The sequence below is a fragment of the Cannabis sativa genome, chromosome 8, assembly GCF_029168945.1.
Source record: "Cannabis sativa cultivar Pink pepper isolate KNU-18-1 chromosome 8, ASM2916894v1, whole genome shotgun sequence".
Classification (NCBI taxonomy): domain Eukaryota; kingdom Viridiplantae; phylum Streptophyta; class Magnoliopsida; order Rosales; family Cannabaceae; genus Cannabis; species Cannabis sativa.
In genome coordinates this window covers 36,596,754-36,612,714 of record NC_083608.1, presented here as the reverse complement: position 1 = coordinate 36,612,714, position 15,961 = coordinate 36,596,754, and the positions used below count along the sequence as shown (strand labels likewise).

The 15,961-nt window shown below is 26.1% G+C and overlaps 1 protein-coding gene across 1 annotated transcript; it reads right to left on the bottom strand.

Moving 5' to 3' along the window:
- Window positions 1–488: 488 nt before the first annotated feature.
- On the bottom strand, window positions 489–15,618 carry LOC115698612 (phosphoenolpyruvate/phosphate translocator 2, chloroplastic). Its single transcript, XM_030625731.2, has 9 exons — window positions 15,041–15,618; window positions 12,530–12,652; window positions 10,219–10,371; window positions 5,402–5,487; window positions 4,908–4,992; window positions 4,664–4,783; window positions 4,476–4,553; window positions 820–949; window positions 489–731 (listed from the first exon to the last, which is right to left on the bottom strand). Exons 1-9 carry the CDS (start codon window positions 15,449–15,451, stop codon window positions 655–657), a joined length of 1,263 nt encoding a protein of 420 aa, XP_030481591.2. The 5' UTR covers window positions 15,452–15,618; the 3' UTR covers window positions 489–654.
- Between the last annotated feature and the right edge of the window lie 343 nt (window positions 15,619–15,961).

The following is a 15,961-nucleotide window of genomic DNA, read 5'->3' as shown; positions in this document are numbered from 1 at the left end:
AAGAACATATGAGTGATAGGTGGTGCCCCATGAGCCACCTTGCATCCTTCTAAAAGTCGTTGAGATTCAAACTTCTTGATAAGTGAAGAAAGACCTTCGGCACAAATGATGAAAAGATATGTCGAAAGAGGGTCATCCTGCCGAATACCTCTCGAAGGAATGATTGGACCCATAGTATGGCTTCCATGAATAACAGTATAACTGACCGAAGAGACACATGCCATAATTAGATTAATCCACCTCTCAGCGAAACCCATACGAGCCATAACGAGCCTAAGATAATTCCACTCCACACAGTCATAGACCTTACTCATATCTAGCTTGAGAGCCATAAAACTTTTTTTGCCTTTAGTCTTCCTCTTAAGATAATGCATCACTTCAAACTATAATTAATTGGTTTACGTTAAAGTGATAAAGTGTATGATCGATTACAAATTATAATTTATCACCACACTTCAACATGAAATTATTATTATTTGGTGTTCTCATTTTAATTAATTAACATTTCTCCTTTTCAACTAAAACAAAAACCAATTAAAGACATAAAGATTTGAGAACAAAAACATTTCTTTACAAAATATCGATCGGTGGGAAAGTGAAGCTATAGTTTTTTTTTTTCAACTTTTCTTTTATATATAATTTAGTCATAATAGCTTATACAACTTTTGAGTTTGGCTTAATTCGTTTTGCTCTCGAGTATAAGAAGACTCCAGCAAGAGCCACAGCAGTTCCTACAATTATGATCACAAAAACACTTTAGATATGAATATATAAAACTAAAAGTCAATATATTAGTATACACGTATGTGAGTCATATACCAAGAGAGTTAACAGGTGAAATAGGTGTTTGAAAGAAGATGACTGAGGATACTATGAGCACCACACGCTTTACACAGTTTCCTACTGCATGAGTTACAGGCGATACCATTTGTAGAATCATATATGACACCTGTCACATATATATAATCATACATTTCAAAAATTTAAACAAACAAATGATATATAAAAAAAAAAAAAAAAAAAAAAAAAAAACAGTAAGAGAAATGCAAAAAATGGATTTTAAGGTCCAAAACATGCAACAACTGGTATACTGTTATTGCATATTAATATCAAATTTCACACATTTTAATTTAATAAATAATATGCGAAACCACTAATTAATTATAAGATATTACATCGGTGTGATTTTTGACACCTTGAATTACCATAAGCAAAAGTGAAATATATATATATATATATATTTTATGTATAGTAAGCGTCAACAATAGAGAAAAGGGTCTCGGTGAATTCTTCGATTTATCAGGTTTTTGGTTTGCGAATGGGGGTTCGCGATTCATGTGGGGTCAAGCTTCGATTCATTTTCTTTCTTTGATTTCCACCAACCATGGGTACAAAGACAATGGTGGCTCCGGAAGTGAGTGAGATTTGGGTCTTGGTTCCGTCAGGAGAGAGAGAGAGAGAGAGAGAGAGAGAGAGAGAGAGAGAGAGAGAGAGAGAGAGAGAGAGAGAGAGAGAGAGAGAGAGAGAGAGAGAGAGAGAGAGAGAGAGAGAGAGAGAGAGAGAGAGAGAGAGAGAGAGAGAGAGAGAGAGAGAGAGAGAGAGAGAGAGAGAGAGGGAACAAGAGAAGAGGGAGAGAGTTTGGGTGAGAATTTTGAAATGAGAGGGGTAATTTGGGAGATATGAAAAATAGACTTAGTGATTTAACTTTAGTTTAGGTCGTTATATTTTGCCTAATGTAAGCATTTTTTAGGGATATTAGCGGTAAAACTACTCAAACTTTATACTTTTTAACACTCAATCACAAAAACTAAAATTTTAACGGTAAAACCTACTTAATCCAAATTTCGTTTTGCTCTTCACACTTTCATCCAAAAATCACAGTTAATTGTCATATTGGATTATCCATGTGTACACAAATGTACACGTGGAAAATTTTTAGTGGTCCACGTAATATTAATTGCTCAAATATTATAAAAAAGATAATTTAAAAATTATAAAACAATAATAAAAAATATTTTTTTTTTCTTTTTTTTCTTTTCTTCTTCTTCTTCTTCTCACTTTCTCTCGGAACCACTAATTAATTTCTCTCTCTCTCTCTCTCTCTCTCTCTCTCTCTCTCTCTCTCTCTCTCTCTCTCTCTCTCTCTCTCTCTCTCTCTCTCTCTCTCTCTCTCTCTCTCTCTCTCTCTCTCTCTCTCTCTCTCTCTCTCTCTCTCTCTCTCTCTCACACACACACCAAAAATCAACCATTACTGGCATCGATGGTCCTAGGGGACCATAAAACCAATTTCTTCAATTCCAAAAATTGAAGAACCCGACCTCCGATCTCCTCCTCACCATCTTCCCTCGCTCCATCTCTTCCATTTTCCAAGTGCAACAATGAAAACTGACGGTCGTAGGTGATCCTAGGGGTGAAAATCGGTCGTTTATGGTCGGTTTTCAAAATTTTATAACCGACCGTTTAGAAATTATAACCGTATAAAACCGACTGTACGGTTTTTGGCAGTTTTCGGTTTGGCAGTTTTAGGCGGTTTTTGGTGGTTTTGACGATTTTTTGGTTAAACTATTTTTTTATTTCAAAAACTGAAACCGACCGCCATGTCAAAAAAACCGAAACCGAAATCGACCGCCAAATTCGGTGATGACGTGGAACCAAAAATTTGGTTACGGTCTGGTCGGTTTCAGTTTTTCGGTTTTTATGAACACCCCTAGGTGATCCAATAGGACCACAGGATCGTGTTGCCTTGGCAAAGTTACTTCTCGTTGGGATCACTGCTCCAACAAAAGGTATTGAGATGGATAGATGGTGTTCCCAAAAGTGGTGATGGTCTAGGAGGAGATCCATCATCGCTTAAGTGTAAGTCTTATTTGTCTTGGGGTTTTGATTTGGTTGTGATATTTGTTTTAAGTTTTGTTTGTGGTTTTAGGTTTTAATTTTATTTGTGATATTAGATTCAGGGTGGTGTTTTAGGTTTTATTTTTTTGATTTTGGGGGGTGGCTGTAGTATTTTTTTTATTTCTGATTTTAGAATTCAAGAAGTGTTTGTGGTGGTGGTGGTGGTGATTATGTTGGTGTTGTGCTCCATGGAGATCTGGTTTTGGGAAAAAGAAGAAGACGAAGAGGGAGGAGGAGGAGGAGGAGGAATGGGGTTTCGATGCTTCCAGAGAAGAAGGGAAAAAAAGAAAAAGAAAAAAAAAAAAGAAGAAGAAGAAGAAGAAGAATTTTGTTTTTAATTTTTTTTTGTAATTTATTTTATTTTTTCAAATTATTTTCTAAATTTTAAATATTTTTTACAAAAGTTTACAATATTTAAACAATTAATATTATGTGGACAACTAAAATGTGTCATATGTATATTTGTGTACACGTGGGTAGTCCAATGTGACACTTAACTGAGATTTTTAGATAGAAGTATAAAGAGCAAAACGAAACCTGAGTTCATTAGGTTTTACCCTTAAAATTTCAGTTTTTATAGTTAGGTATTAAAAAATATAAAGTTTAAATAATTTTTACTGCCAATATTCTTATTTTTTTTTTATCAAATTTCCCTTTTTTTAAGCTGCCAACTCACAGAAAAAGTTTGGCAGGGTTAGATCTTTCTTATATGTATTTTTTGAAATATTTGTAGCTTCCTTAGTATGTTAGTTCAATCCAATAAGCCCTCAAAATATTTAGATTTTACCAAAGACTAAATAATAGGACTGCCAAATGTACCACCATAAATGTGTAGAAATTTTATTAGTATATAAACTATCTGAACTTCTGTTTTGGTTTTTGCTATTTCATTCACTTTGGTATGTTAAGTGACAAGGTAAACTGCTACTACAGTTTTTATTAGTCCACATAATATTAATTATTTAAATATTATAAATATAATAAAAAAATAAAAAATAATTATATAAATTTGTATTATCTATTTGTTAAATTTTTTATTAAATTATTTTATAATATTTGCACTAATAACAATACATTTATGTATTTAAAGATCTCTATTCTATATTTATATAAATTTGATTTCAAATATATATATAAAAAAAATTATACAATATATAGGAAATTTTTTTGTTTTTAATTTATAGAAAAATTATAAATTTATATGATGGTGTACATTATGATTATATATTCATACTATGAATCTTGTTTGTTTTCGAAAAATTCTAAATAATTTACATTGTCAATAAATAAGATTCAAACATTTAGTTATCTACCTATTTATTTTACCCACGTGCAACATACTTTGTACATTTTGAATTTTATTTTTGATATCACAAATTGTATTCATAATTTTTCAAAAAGGAACAAGATGTCTATTACAACTACAATATATAACATCATATAAAATAAATTGGGATAAAATTTTAAAAAATAGAAAATGCACTTATGATAAGAACAAAAGTGATGTCTCAGCTAAAAAAAACTCCCTATATATAAATGTTAATCTAATAATTAAATTAATTATAGGATGATGTACGTACCTGCTGGTAAGAATGAAAGCAGATACCCGATAGAAGTAATCTCAAGCATAGCTCTTTAATGTTCAATCCTTGATTTGCCTAAAAAGGGGATTATATATATTGAAGTTATAAATATATATATATATATATGTACATATAAATATATGGGTGGAGAAGTAATGATAGTATTAATAATATATTATAGTTACAGCTGATTGCAGATATGAAGGACTAAATTTCACTCCTTCAATAAGAATGGCCGAGGGTGTTAACATCAAAAATGAAATGATGGTTATCACTGAGAACAGATTGATATTGTCCAAAGTTTCCTACACATGATCAAATATTGATATGAAAATAAATTATCAGAATAATATTATATATATTATGACTTATTGTGACACGATCATGATTAGAAAATTTATATATTAATGTACAAATATTATATATCACCTCTTCTTGAACCATCAACTTCTTGCTGAAAACATTACGTGATTGATTAGTAACATTGGAAGCCATTGCACTACAGAATCCAATCCTGTTTTACAAACAAAAAATACCATTAATACTTTGAACATTATGTTTTACATTTTTAAGGGACTCAACACAATATACTTAATACGTTTTATAATAGGTTAGGGATTTTTTTATATTATCTTATTATTACATCAAAATGTATAAAATTCTATATTGAAATAAAACAATAATAATATTTTACCTCCTAAGGTATGACACTTTGTATTTTTCTTATACTTTACATATATCATTTGTTATTATCGTATATTATTTCTAAAAATAAAACTGAACTAATATATATATATATATATTTAATGAAGATAGTTCATGAGTTACAAATAATAACTAAATAAAGAATGTTTGTGGATTATTAATTATATATGTTTTAATAATTTCTCTAATTACATAATCATATTGAGTTAATTTCTTACCAATTAAAAGAAGCTTCCGTGAAGGAAGCCAATGCCACTCCACCTACAATTGGTACAAGAGAAGAAACCACCCACACACTTGGTATCTGCTCAAGTACACCACAAATTATATGCTCAAAATCACTAAAAGGAAAGTAACTATCCTTCTTATCTCTCTCTCTTTTTATATTAATAAATAAAATAAATCCTAATATACCAATAAATTCATAGTTGGAATGTTGGTTTCGTCTCAATTACTAAACCAAACCCCCATCACTACTACATGATGTGGTAGCTTAATCAAATAAGACATTAATGTGTATATGTTCAAATTTAGGCATGATCTTTTTTTTTTCTTCCTCAGATCTAAAACACCAAAATCTTCATAAATTTGATTTTGTTCGATAATTGATGAATGTTTAATTATGAAGTATATTATATTGCTTTTTTGTAAATGTTAATAAGTTTTACCCAACATCAAACCAAGTAACATTAGCTAAGCCATTTGTTTGCAGAGAAGATATACCATCCTTTTTCATTTAATACTATAAAATATGGGTGAAATATTATGACCCCATATGTATGAAATTGCAAATACTTAACTTTATGTTTCCTTGTGGATAAATAACAATGAAAGAATTTGGTGGTGAAAGTATTGATTGTTAAGTCTTACATTTTATCAGAAAATTTGTGCTAAAAACTCTAAATTTTGTTTTTACTTATGGCAAAATACCATTTTTTTTTATTATTTTTTATACCAAAAGTACCTAAATATTAGATTTAGGGTTCGTTTGGAACGTCGTATTACATCGTATTGTATTGTATTGTATTATATTGAATTATATTTTATGCAATATTTTTATGTAAAACTATATGTGGTATTAACTTTTATAGACAACTAAATATATAATATTTTAGTATAAATTTAAGTTTAACATAGTATTATATAAAAATATGATATATAATTCAATTCAATATAATATAATACAATACGACCTAATACGACGTTCCAAACGAGCTCTTAGTTTATTAAAATAAAAATTTGCTATCTTCTTAATATAATCCTATAAAAAATTTAAATTTAAAAATAACTAAAATATCTTTTAATTGATTAAAAGATAAAAATTTATTTATTAATTAAAAAGATAAAATAATATATGAAAAAAACTATTTTAGTTAAAAAAAAAAAGTACCGACAAATGAATGCAAGGCCAAACTTGAGATTCGATGGACCTTAGGAAAAAAAATCTTATTGTTACCTTATAAAAATGTGTTATTTTCAAAATTACTACAAAAATGTGTAGTTTTAAAAATGAAAAAAGTTTGTAAGGCCCCTGGTTGGGTGAGACCTAGCGCATTCTTAGGCCACCTAGACCCAGGGTCGGCCCTAAAGAGATGTGGGTGGAAGAATAAGAGAGGAGAACAATGAAGAGAAAATAATTAATTCTAGGATTAATTCTTTTAAGGGATAATTACATAAAATATCAATTTTTGAAAAAAAAAAATTATATTTTTACAATATTCAAAGTTTTTTTTCCACATTTTTACGATATTCTATAAAAATACAAGAAAACAACATGAAAGTAACAAAAAAATAACAACAAAACAACATTAAAACAACATAAAAAAAAATAATAATATGCAAATAACAAAAAATCAACAATAAAATTATAAGAGTACAACATAAAAATAAACTAAAAAGATCGTATTTTATGTAAATAAAATCTAAACCCGTAAAAATATTGAAAACTTCGTACAGACCGTATTTTTATAATTTTTTTGTTGTTTTTTGTGTTTTTCTCTTTGTTTTCTTTTTTCTTTTTATTTTTTTTTTTCTTTTGGATTTCCATTCACTCGAACACAGCCAACAATAGTGGAAAGATTGGAAAGGTCATTTGGATCATTTGGTCCTTGTTGAGCGGAGCATCTAGGTCCGCTTCATCCATGGAGAGTATTATCGTCGGTATTGGGACTAGATTTAGGGGTAGACGGAGCAAGATTTGAGGATCTGGAGGCAGTGAAGTGGAAACTGTTTGAAAAAGAAGAAGAAGGGTTTCGACATTGGAAGTGCCTACTCCTGTCCATCATTGAACACAAAACAAAATAGAGCTAGCCCCTACCCTCTCTCTATGCGACTGAGTCGCCAGCACTACCGTCTTCTCCGCTAACGAGAGAAAAATATGAGTGGTTAATCGAGAGAGAGAGAGAGAGAGAGAGAGAGAGAGAGAGAGAGAGAGAGAGAGAGATCTTGGGTTTTTTGTGGGGATGGGGATCGTGATTTCATGGTCATATCCAACCACAGTGGTCGGGACTCAGTCGTCTATCTAGCCGTTCGCCTGGATTGAGAGACAGAAACAAAGAGAAATAGGGGAGATGCCAGAGAGAAAGTGTAAGCTAAGGATGAGGATCGTAATTTTGTGATCATATTCAATCATTGTGGCTGGGATTTGACCGTGCGTCCAGCCATCCACTGGCCTTCCGCCTGTACCGAGAGAGAGGAACAAAGAGAGAGGGGGAGGCAGCTGGGATTAATGAGATGACCTAGGGTTTTTTTTTTTTTTTTGTTCAGTTTAGAAGAAGAAGAAAAGAAAGAGAAAAGGAAGGAAAAAGGAAAAAGAAAAGAAATAAAATAAAATAAATTTTTTATATAATTATTTATTTTTTATAATTTTTAAATTATTTTTATAATTTTTATAATATTTTAATAATTAATATTACGTGGACCACAAAAAATTTATCACATGTACACTTGTGTACACGTGGGCAATCCACTGTAGCACTTAACTGAAGTTTTTAAACAGAAGTGTAAAGAGCGAAATGGAATGAGAATTCAACAAGTTTTATCGTCAAAAATTGAGCTTATGTGGTTGCGTATTAAAAAAAAAAAAAAGTTTCAGTAGTTTTGCCGCTAATAATTTGTTTCTGCTTCTCAAGTTTCGATTTTTATTTTAAAAAATAAAATCAAACATTAATTTTACCTAACATATTTTTGAAAATATTTTTACCTTTTCAATTTAGAAATAAAAAACCATAAAAACTTATTTAAATAATTACTGCCATTAAATTTACGCAAAATGTAGATATTTTTACAGCAATTTTAATTATATGTATTACCTTAATATGTTTGAGTGGTAGGTATCATTAAATGTTTAAGCATTGGACAATTTACAAATCACAACATCTAGACTATCTTTAATGTAAGATTTAAATATTGTATTAAATTTTGTACAAAAAAAAATTAACAAATGTTATATTTGTTATTGTACTTGAATGTATAATAATATTTTATGATGCAAATTATGACAAAAAAGTAAAATATCATTAACATATCAAAAAAGCTAATCATTAATGACTAATGGAAAAAATTGTAATTAAAAAGTTATATTTATTTTGTGTAAAATTTGGCATGATGTTATATCTTTGTGTCAATTTTAGTAAAATTTTTAATATAAATTAAATTTAGCACAACTTTTAACAAAAATTTAATTCAACACCAGATTTAGCATACTATTACATGAATGAGTGTAGGAATGGAATTGCTATTTCTAAAGAAAGATCATTCAAGTGTTTGGTTTGTTTATTGTTATTGGAAAACTCATTTCATAGGAATTGTATTTCATATATGTAAACTAAATAATTACTTTTCCTAAATAAAATGATTTGAAAAGCAATTTCATACCAACTAGAAATTATTTTTCCTTATGTACCCTCTCATAAATAAATGATTAAAGTTTTAATTATATGGATAACATTTTTTATTTTAAAACATATATCGACAACATTTAATATTACAATAATATGTTTATTATATTTTTTGTTTGTACATAATTATACGAAAGCAATATTATTATTATAATTATATGGATATACGATGTGTGATGATTAAATTATATGAATAACATTTATGTTGATACTTAAATATTTAATATAAAATAGACTATTAAATTAAATATTTATTTATATTTTATTATTTGATAATTAAATCTAAAAAATTCAATTTGAGAGTGATACATAAATATATATATCATTTTTTTATTTGTATCATAATGGTAATTTTATAAAACAAAAATTATTTTAAAAGAGTAAAGGACATTTTAGTCAAAATAATAAAAATTTTATTTCATTTTATACTATACCAATCATCACAATTCTTATTCATTATTGATTCCATAGTCTTTACCAAACAAAAAATAGAAATTTCATTCTATTCTATTCCTATTCCTAATACCATTCACATTCCTATTCCATTTTTATTTTGTAACCAAACTCCAAATATCTTTGTAAACATAAAATCACGTGCCTTTTTTACGTGCTTTTTGTAAAGAATAGAATCTTTATGGTCATAAGTTTTTATCTTTTGTTGTAACTACTTTATTTAGGGCCATCAATAATACCTAACTTTGTTAATTTCTAGATTAGAATAGTAACATACCTACATACGTACGGATGCCCTAATATCTTTAATTAACAAATAGGTGTCGGATGCCCTAATATCTTTAATTGACAAATTACATAAACATCTTTGTATATATATTTATTAAAATATGGAGAGTATATGTATGTAAATTACTAAATAAATTTAACTACAAATATTAATTTTAAAAATATTAAATTATATTTAAAAAAATACAGCGAATCATAAAACAAAAAATTTGAATTATCAAAAATTATATATTTATATAAAAATATTTAAATGAAAAATCAATTTTTTTACCTTTATCAAATTTTTTTTTATTATTATTATTTCTTTTTTCAGCGATAAAATATTTAAATTTTCTTAATAATGCCTATATTACTTAATAAAAATGCATATATATAAATGATATAACATTTATTACCTCAGAAAAATAGAGGGCAGAGAAGAGAACGGTGAAAAAGGGCTCCATAGCTTTGATAGTGTGTGTGAATGAAACAGAGACTTTCCCAAGGCTAACATTGGTCAACAAGTTGCCTAATGTGTGCGCCACAGCCAAGGGCAGTATTGCTGCAAACTGAAAAACTTATTAACCATTAATTCACTTACCTAAACAAACAATATTTCTAATAACTAGGCCTTTACTTTTCAACTTCCAATAATTACACTCATAATAATTATTATTATTATTATTATTATTATTATTATTATTATTATTATTATTACATCAAATAAACCGTTTGTTACATTTAATTATGCTGAAATAAGTGCAACACATATCTCAATTGCATAATTGATCATTTAAGTCCCAAAAATATGTGGTGAATTATTTTGCCCTCCAATTTCCACATCCACCAATCATTCATATACATACAAATAATTCACCACATATTCTTGCTTCTTATAGATACAAATTATTTCGTATTCACCACCTTTTATTGGGAAATACAAATTATCTAAATAAAGTCAAAAGAAAATAACTATCACAGCTCTAAAAATTCTATAAATAATAATAAATATTAAGTAATTTAATATTAAAAACTAATAATCTAAAATAACCGATCAAATCCGTACTTTTACGGATTGGATTAGATTGAATTGGATTTGAATTATTATGCAGATTGGATTAGATCCAACATATGAAATTTGCACTTAGTACAGATCGTATGCACTATGAGCAAAATAGTACGGAATAAATTTACACGACTATTGAGATAAAGAGGAGATAAAACTCTTCAAAAAAAGAGTAAATGAAATAAAATAAAATAGGCAAAAAAAATTAATTAAATGCTATAAAATTATCAAATGAATGTCTCAAGAATCGAACTCATGTCACTTAACAAGAAAAGAAATTATTACTACTAAAGGAAGTGATGTTTTAATTGTTTTTAGAGTACTTTTATTGATTATTATAAAATTATTATAAGTTGAATATGTTGTAGTTTTCTAGAAGTATAATTATTGTATTAAAAAAAAATTTAATTAAAATATTTTTTTATGTAAATTTGAAATTAAAATATACATATAATTAAAATTAAATTTTAAATTTTAAATAGACATAAAATAAAAAGTAAAGAAATTATAAGTTTGGAGTTTTGTTAGTGAAATTTATAATTAATAATATTTAAAATTAATTATAAATAAATTAATTAATTAATTATTGTATAATTTTAAAGGGTTAATTTGAATCATTAAATTAAATCAAAAACTATAAATTTCTGTTCCTATTATCTATTAATAAGTATTTTACCCGATCTACAATGTAATATCCCCTAATAATATATATACAGAATACTTCTTAATGGGTATTACACATGAATGGTAACTAAATAAATTTAACTATAAATATTAATTTTAAAAATATTAAACAATCAAATTTAGATATAATGACGAATAATGAAAGAGATATTTGAAATTCTATACTTAATTTAACTACTTAATTAGAAAAAAATATCAAAAGATGTCTCTTTTTATACTATATCAAAAATATGTTCATATAAAAATATTTAAGTCAAACTCAAATTTTTTTTTCTTTTTATTTTTTTTTTTTGCTAATTTTTTTTTTTATTTTTTTGATCGATGGAATAATCTCAGCCTATCTGATGTAAAAATGAAATATTTTTTTAATTAAATAGAAAAGTTAAGCATAAAAGCTCAAAAAAATTTAATTTTACCCATGAATGGGTAATATTAGAAAAAATTAAATTTTTATGATTAATTTTTTTATTTAATTAGAAAAATTTCTTATTTTTACATCATATGAGCTGGGGTTGTTCTATCAGCTAAAAAAAAAAAAAGTTTTCGGCAAAAAAATGATAAAATAAATTGAGTTTAACTTAAATATTTTTAATATAAACATATTTTTCATATAGTGTAAAAAGAAATATTTTTTGATATTTTCTTTAATTAAGTAGCTAAATTAAACATAAAAATTTAAATTTTTCTTTTATTATTCGCTACCGGACCAAAATTTAATGGTTTAATATTTAAATTTATTTAGTACCATTTAATGTTCCATTTATATATATATATATATAAATATATATATATATATATATTCCTAAGTAGTGAAAAGTAAAAATATTTGGTAGAAATTAAGAAAAAGGATAGCCATTTATAATAACAAGTATTTTCACTCAAAAAAAAAAAAACAGAAAAAAAAAAGGAAAAAGGATAGGCATCTAAAAAAGCTCCATATGTATTTATACGTACACATATTGTCATAAATTAATTACCTGAGATGGAGTAATATTTGGTCTGTTATAAAGCTTGAAACCCCACATGAAGAGAATGATGAGAGTTCCGCAACCAAATTGGAAAGCAGTAACAGTCGCCGGAAATGGATAGACTTTCAGAACCTATGCACAAACTATACACTTTAACCTTTTTTAACACTTTTAAGATATATATATATGTTTTAATAAGATTATCACAAATTCTAAAGATACCAAATTTGGTAAAAAAAATATATGAATTACTAAAATACGGAGGGATACCATGATAAATACAGTGTTCATTTTTCTTTAAACCAAAAAGTACAAATTTGTAACAATATAACATATTTATACAAATTTGTAACTAAAGTATACAAGTTTGTACCGTATTTTAAAATTTTGTCAATAATATTTTATCAACTAAATATAACGAACTAATACAAGGTGTTACAAAATTGTTATAAACTAGTATTCCTAAATTTATAATATATATATTATTTTTTTTACTGTAAATTATGAATTGCCCTTTCCTCAAAAACTATTGAAAGGAATGTAATTTTTCCTTTTAATTTTTAATATTATCTTTACCAAAAATATATGTATATAGCTACAACCACATACTTAATTTTCAACTATACACTTTTAGTTTGAACAATATTCTCATTTTTGTTAGGATTTAAATTTTAGATATTAATTAGTAACTGAAAATTTTATTTGGAAAATAGTAGAGAAAAAATGGAAGAAAATATTTTTCACAAATTTATAAAGATATATTCTAATATTTTTTATATATAATTATAATTATTTAAGTTTTATAAAAATCCAAAAATGAAATTTTCGAAATTTACTATTTTTTTTAGTTCCAAACAAAACTTTATGGTTCAAAAAGAAAATCAACTGTACACTTTCGAACGAACACTATTCTCAATTTTCTTATAGTTTCGATAGTAGCTCAAATCATCTGAAATTTAGTAAAGAAGAATAAAGAAAGAATAATTAGTAATTTTTATCTTTGAATTTTTTAACAATACTGTATTCTAATATATACGGCTTGTTAAGAATCCCATGAACTTTTACATTTACAAAATTTAGTTTATTAGGTTCTGTCCCATTATTTCGTTTAAATGTTAATATGTCTTTGTAAATTAGCAATTTTGCTCTCTAAACTTTGACAATTATAAAATCGTACGCCCTCAAAATAAAAATGAGAAAGATTTAATATTTTTTAATAAATCTTAAAAAAATTAATTTAGATTTTAAAAAAAATTATTTTGAATGATTAAGAAAATTTAAAAAGAAATTAAAATTTTAAAACTAATTAAGTCATTTAAAAAAAATTATTTATTTTTATTAAAAAATTCATTTAGATATTTAAAAAATATATTAAAAATTCAATTTGTGTAAAAACTAAATTTTACGAGAACAAACTTGAGTTTATTTTGTTTTTCTCAAAAAAAAATGTAGATTTGTTTAAGTAAACATACTATTTTTTTAGTTTAATTTCTAATTTTTTTAAAAATAATTTAATATTTTTATTGAATTTTTAATTATTTTTCTTTATTTGATATGATATGAGTTTATAAATATAAATAAGTTTAATTATTTTTTAAAAAAAAAAAATAGTCTATTTAAATAATTTATTAGATTCTCAATCATTTTGGTTTGATTTTTTAAGATACGTGTTTATATAAAATAAAATTTTAAATATTTTTTAGGAAAAATTTTAAAAAAAAAATTAAGTAAATTAATATTTTGTAATAAATTTAATATTTTTATCAGGTTTTTTTTATACATTTTATTATTTTTTTTTAGAATTAATAGAATATTATAATTTTTAAATTTAACTTTTTTTAATAAAAGAGGGCAAAATTTTATATTGGTCAAAGTTCAGGGGTAAAAATACTAATTATATAACTGTTATATTTTAGAGGGAATTTTCAATAAGTCATATATTTTAAAGGAAATTAGACTCTATACCTTTTTTATATTGTCTTCTTTTATTTTTACCATCTTTTTTAAATTCTATCATTTTTACCTCTTTTTTTAAACATTGTACTAATTTTGTCTATGTGACTTCAAGATACCATGTGACTCTCTTATGTCATATAAAAAGAGGTTTGTTTCAATCAAATAAAAATTAGAGATAAATTTGGTTATTGATTATGAGAAGAGATATTTTTCAACTGACCCTTATATTTTAGGGGACAAAATCAAATAGTGCAAAAAATTCAAACAACAAAAATATTAGTTATTCATTAAAATATATATATATTTATATGATATATCCGTTTCATGAAAAAATAACAAAATAATAATTAATAAATGAAGAAATAGGTGAGTAAAACAAAAGGCATTTATACCAGTTGATGAATTCATTTCGGACCAGTCGTTATTTAATAAATATATATAATAATTTTTATTATTAAAATGGATCGAAATTCCCCAACCACAAACACCAATTAATATTAATTTTCTATTCGTACATATGAAAATAAATAAATTAACAAAAAAGAAATAGTAATAATTAAGTACCTGTTTGTTGAAGATATTGAAATAAATATTGAGAAGGTACCAAATTCCAAACATGGATACAAGCTGCAATGTCCGACCCAACTCTTGCTCAATCGCGCTCTCTTCACTACTCTCCGGCATTGATGTGGGTGTCGCCCTAACTATGAAATCGTTTTCTTTTCCTCTTCGACTGAGGATCGAAGCAGAGATTTCAGCTTTGAAACTCGAAGAAGAAGAAGAAGAAAAAGAAAGAGGAGGTGGAAGAAATGGTTTCGAATTAGCTCTTCCCCATGAAATTCGACGAAGTGAGTAATGATGAAGCTGAATGAGAGAGGGATGATGGGAAAGAAGAGACATTTTAGGGTTAGGGTTTAGAAATGGAGATTTTGGAATGGAAGATGAAGTTGAGAAAAGAAGTAGAGTGTTCTGCATTTTATTTTGTTTGCTAGGTAATTAATTAAGAACCCAGTGATAATAATTTTAATATAACGTAGCATGAGAACAAAGACTTTATATATAAAACGACTACGTTTTGGTTTGTTGTTGTTTTATCTTTTCTTTAAAGAAATAAATACTTAATAATGATTTGAGATTTAATTGTGGTTAGCAACATTCATGGGCTCTGTCTGGACCACTACAGTATAGTCAACTTTGTATTAGACTTGTCGTGGGTTTCTTCATTAGTGATTAGGTTGGAAAAGTAATTAAGTTTTTTTATAAAAGAGTGACGTAATTATAAGGATTAATCTAAATATATATATGTCATAAATATTAATTGAAGCGCCAAAAAGTTTAGTTAATTAGGTTTACTCTATTTTTCATAAATATTAAAGAGCACTTATTGTTAGATAAAATTATAGGGCTAATTTGGTATGTGTCGTGGCAAAAAGTAGTTGTTGTTCTTATTCTTTTTGTTTTAAAAAGTTGATGAATACTTTCTTT

What these genes read in the sequence shown, in the direction of transcription:
- LOC115698612 (XM_030625731.2), bottom strand. Translation starts at nt 15,451, where the DNA reads ATGCAGAACACTCTACTTCTTTTCTCAACTTCATCTTCCATTCCAAAA. An exon ending in CTGCCCTCTATTTTTCTGAG is followed by an intron (nt 5,488 to 10,218) that starts GTAATAAATGTT and finishes GTACTTGAGCAG; the next exon opens with ATACCAAGTGTGTGGGTGGT. An exon ending in CTTCATATCTGCAATCAGCT is followed by an intron (nt 4,554 to 4,663) that starts GTAACTATAATA and finishes TCCCCTTTTTAG; the next exon opens with GCAAATCAAGGATTGAACAT.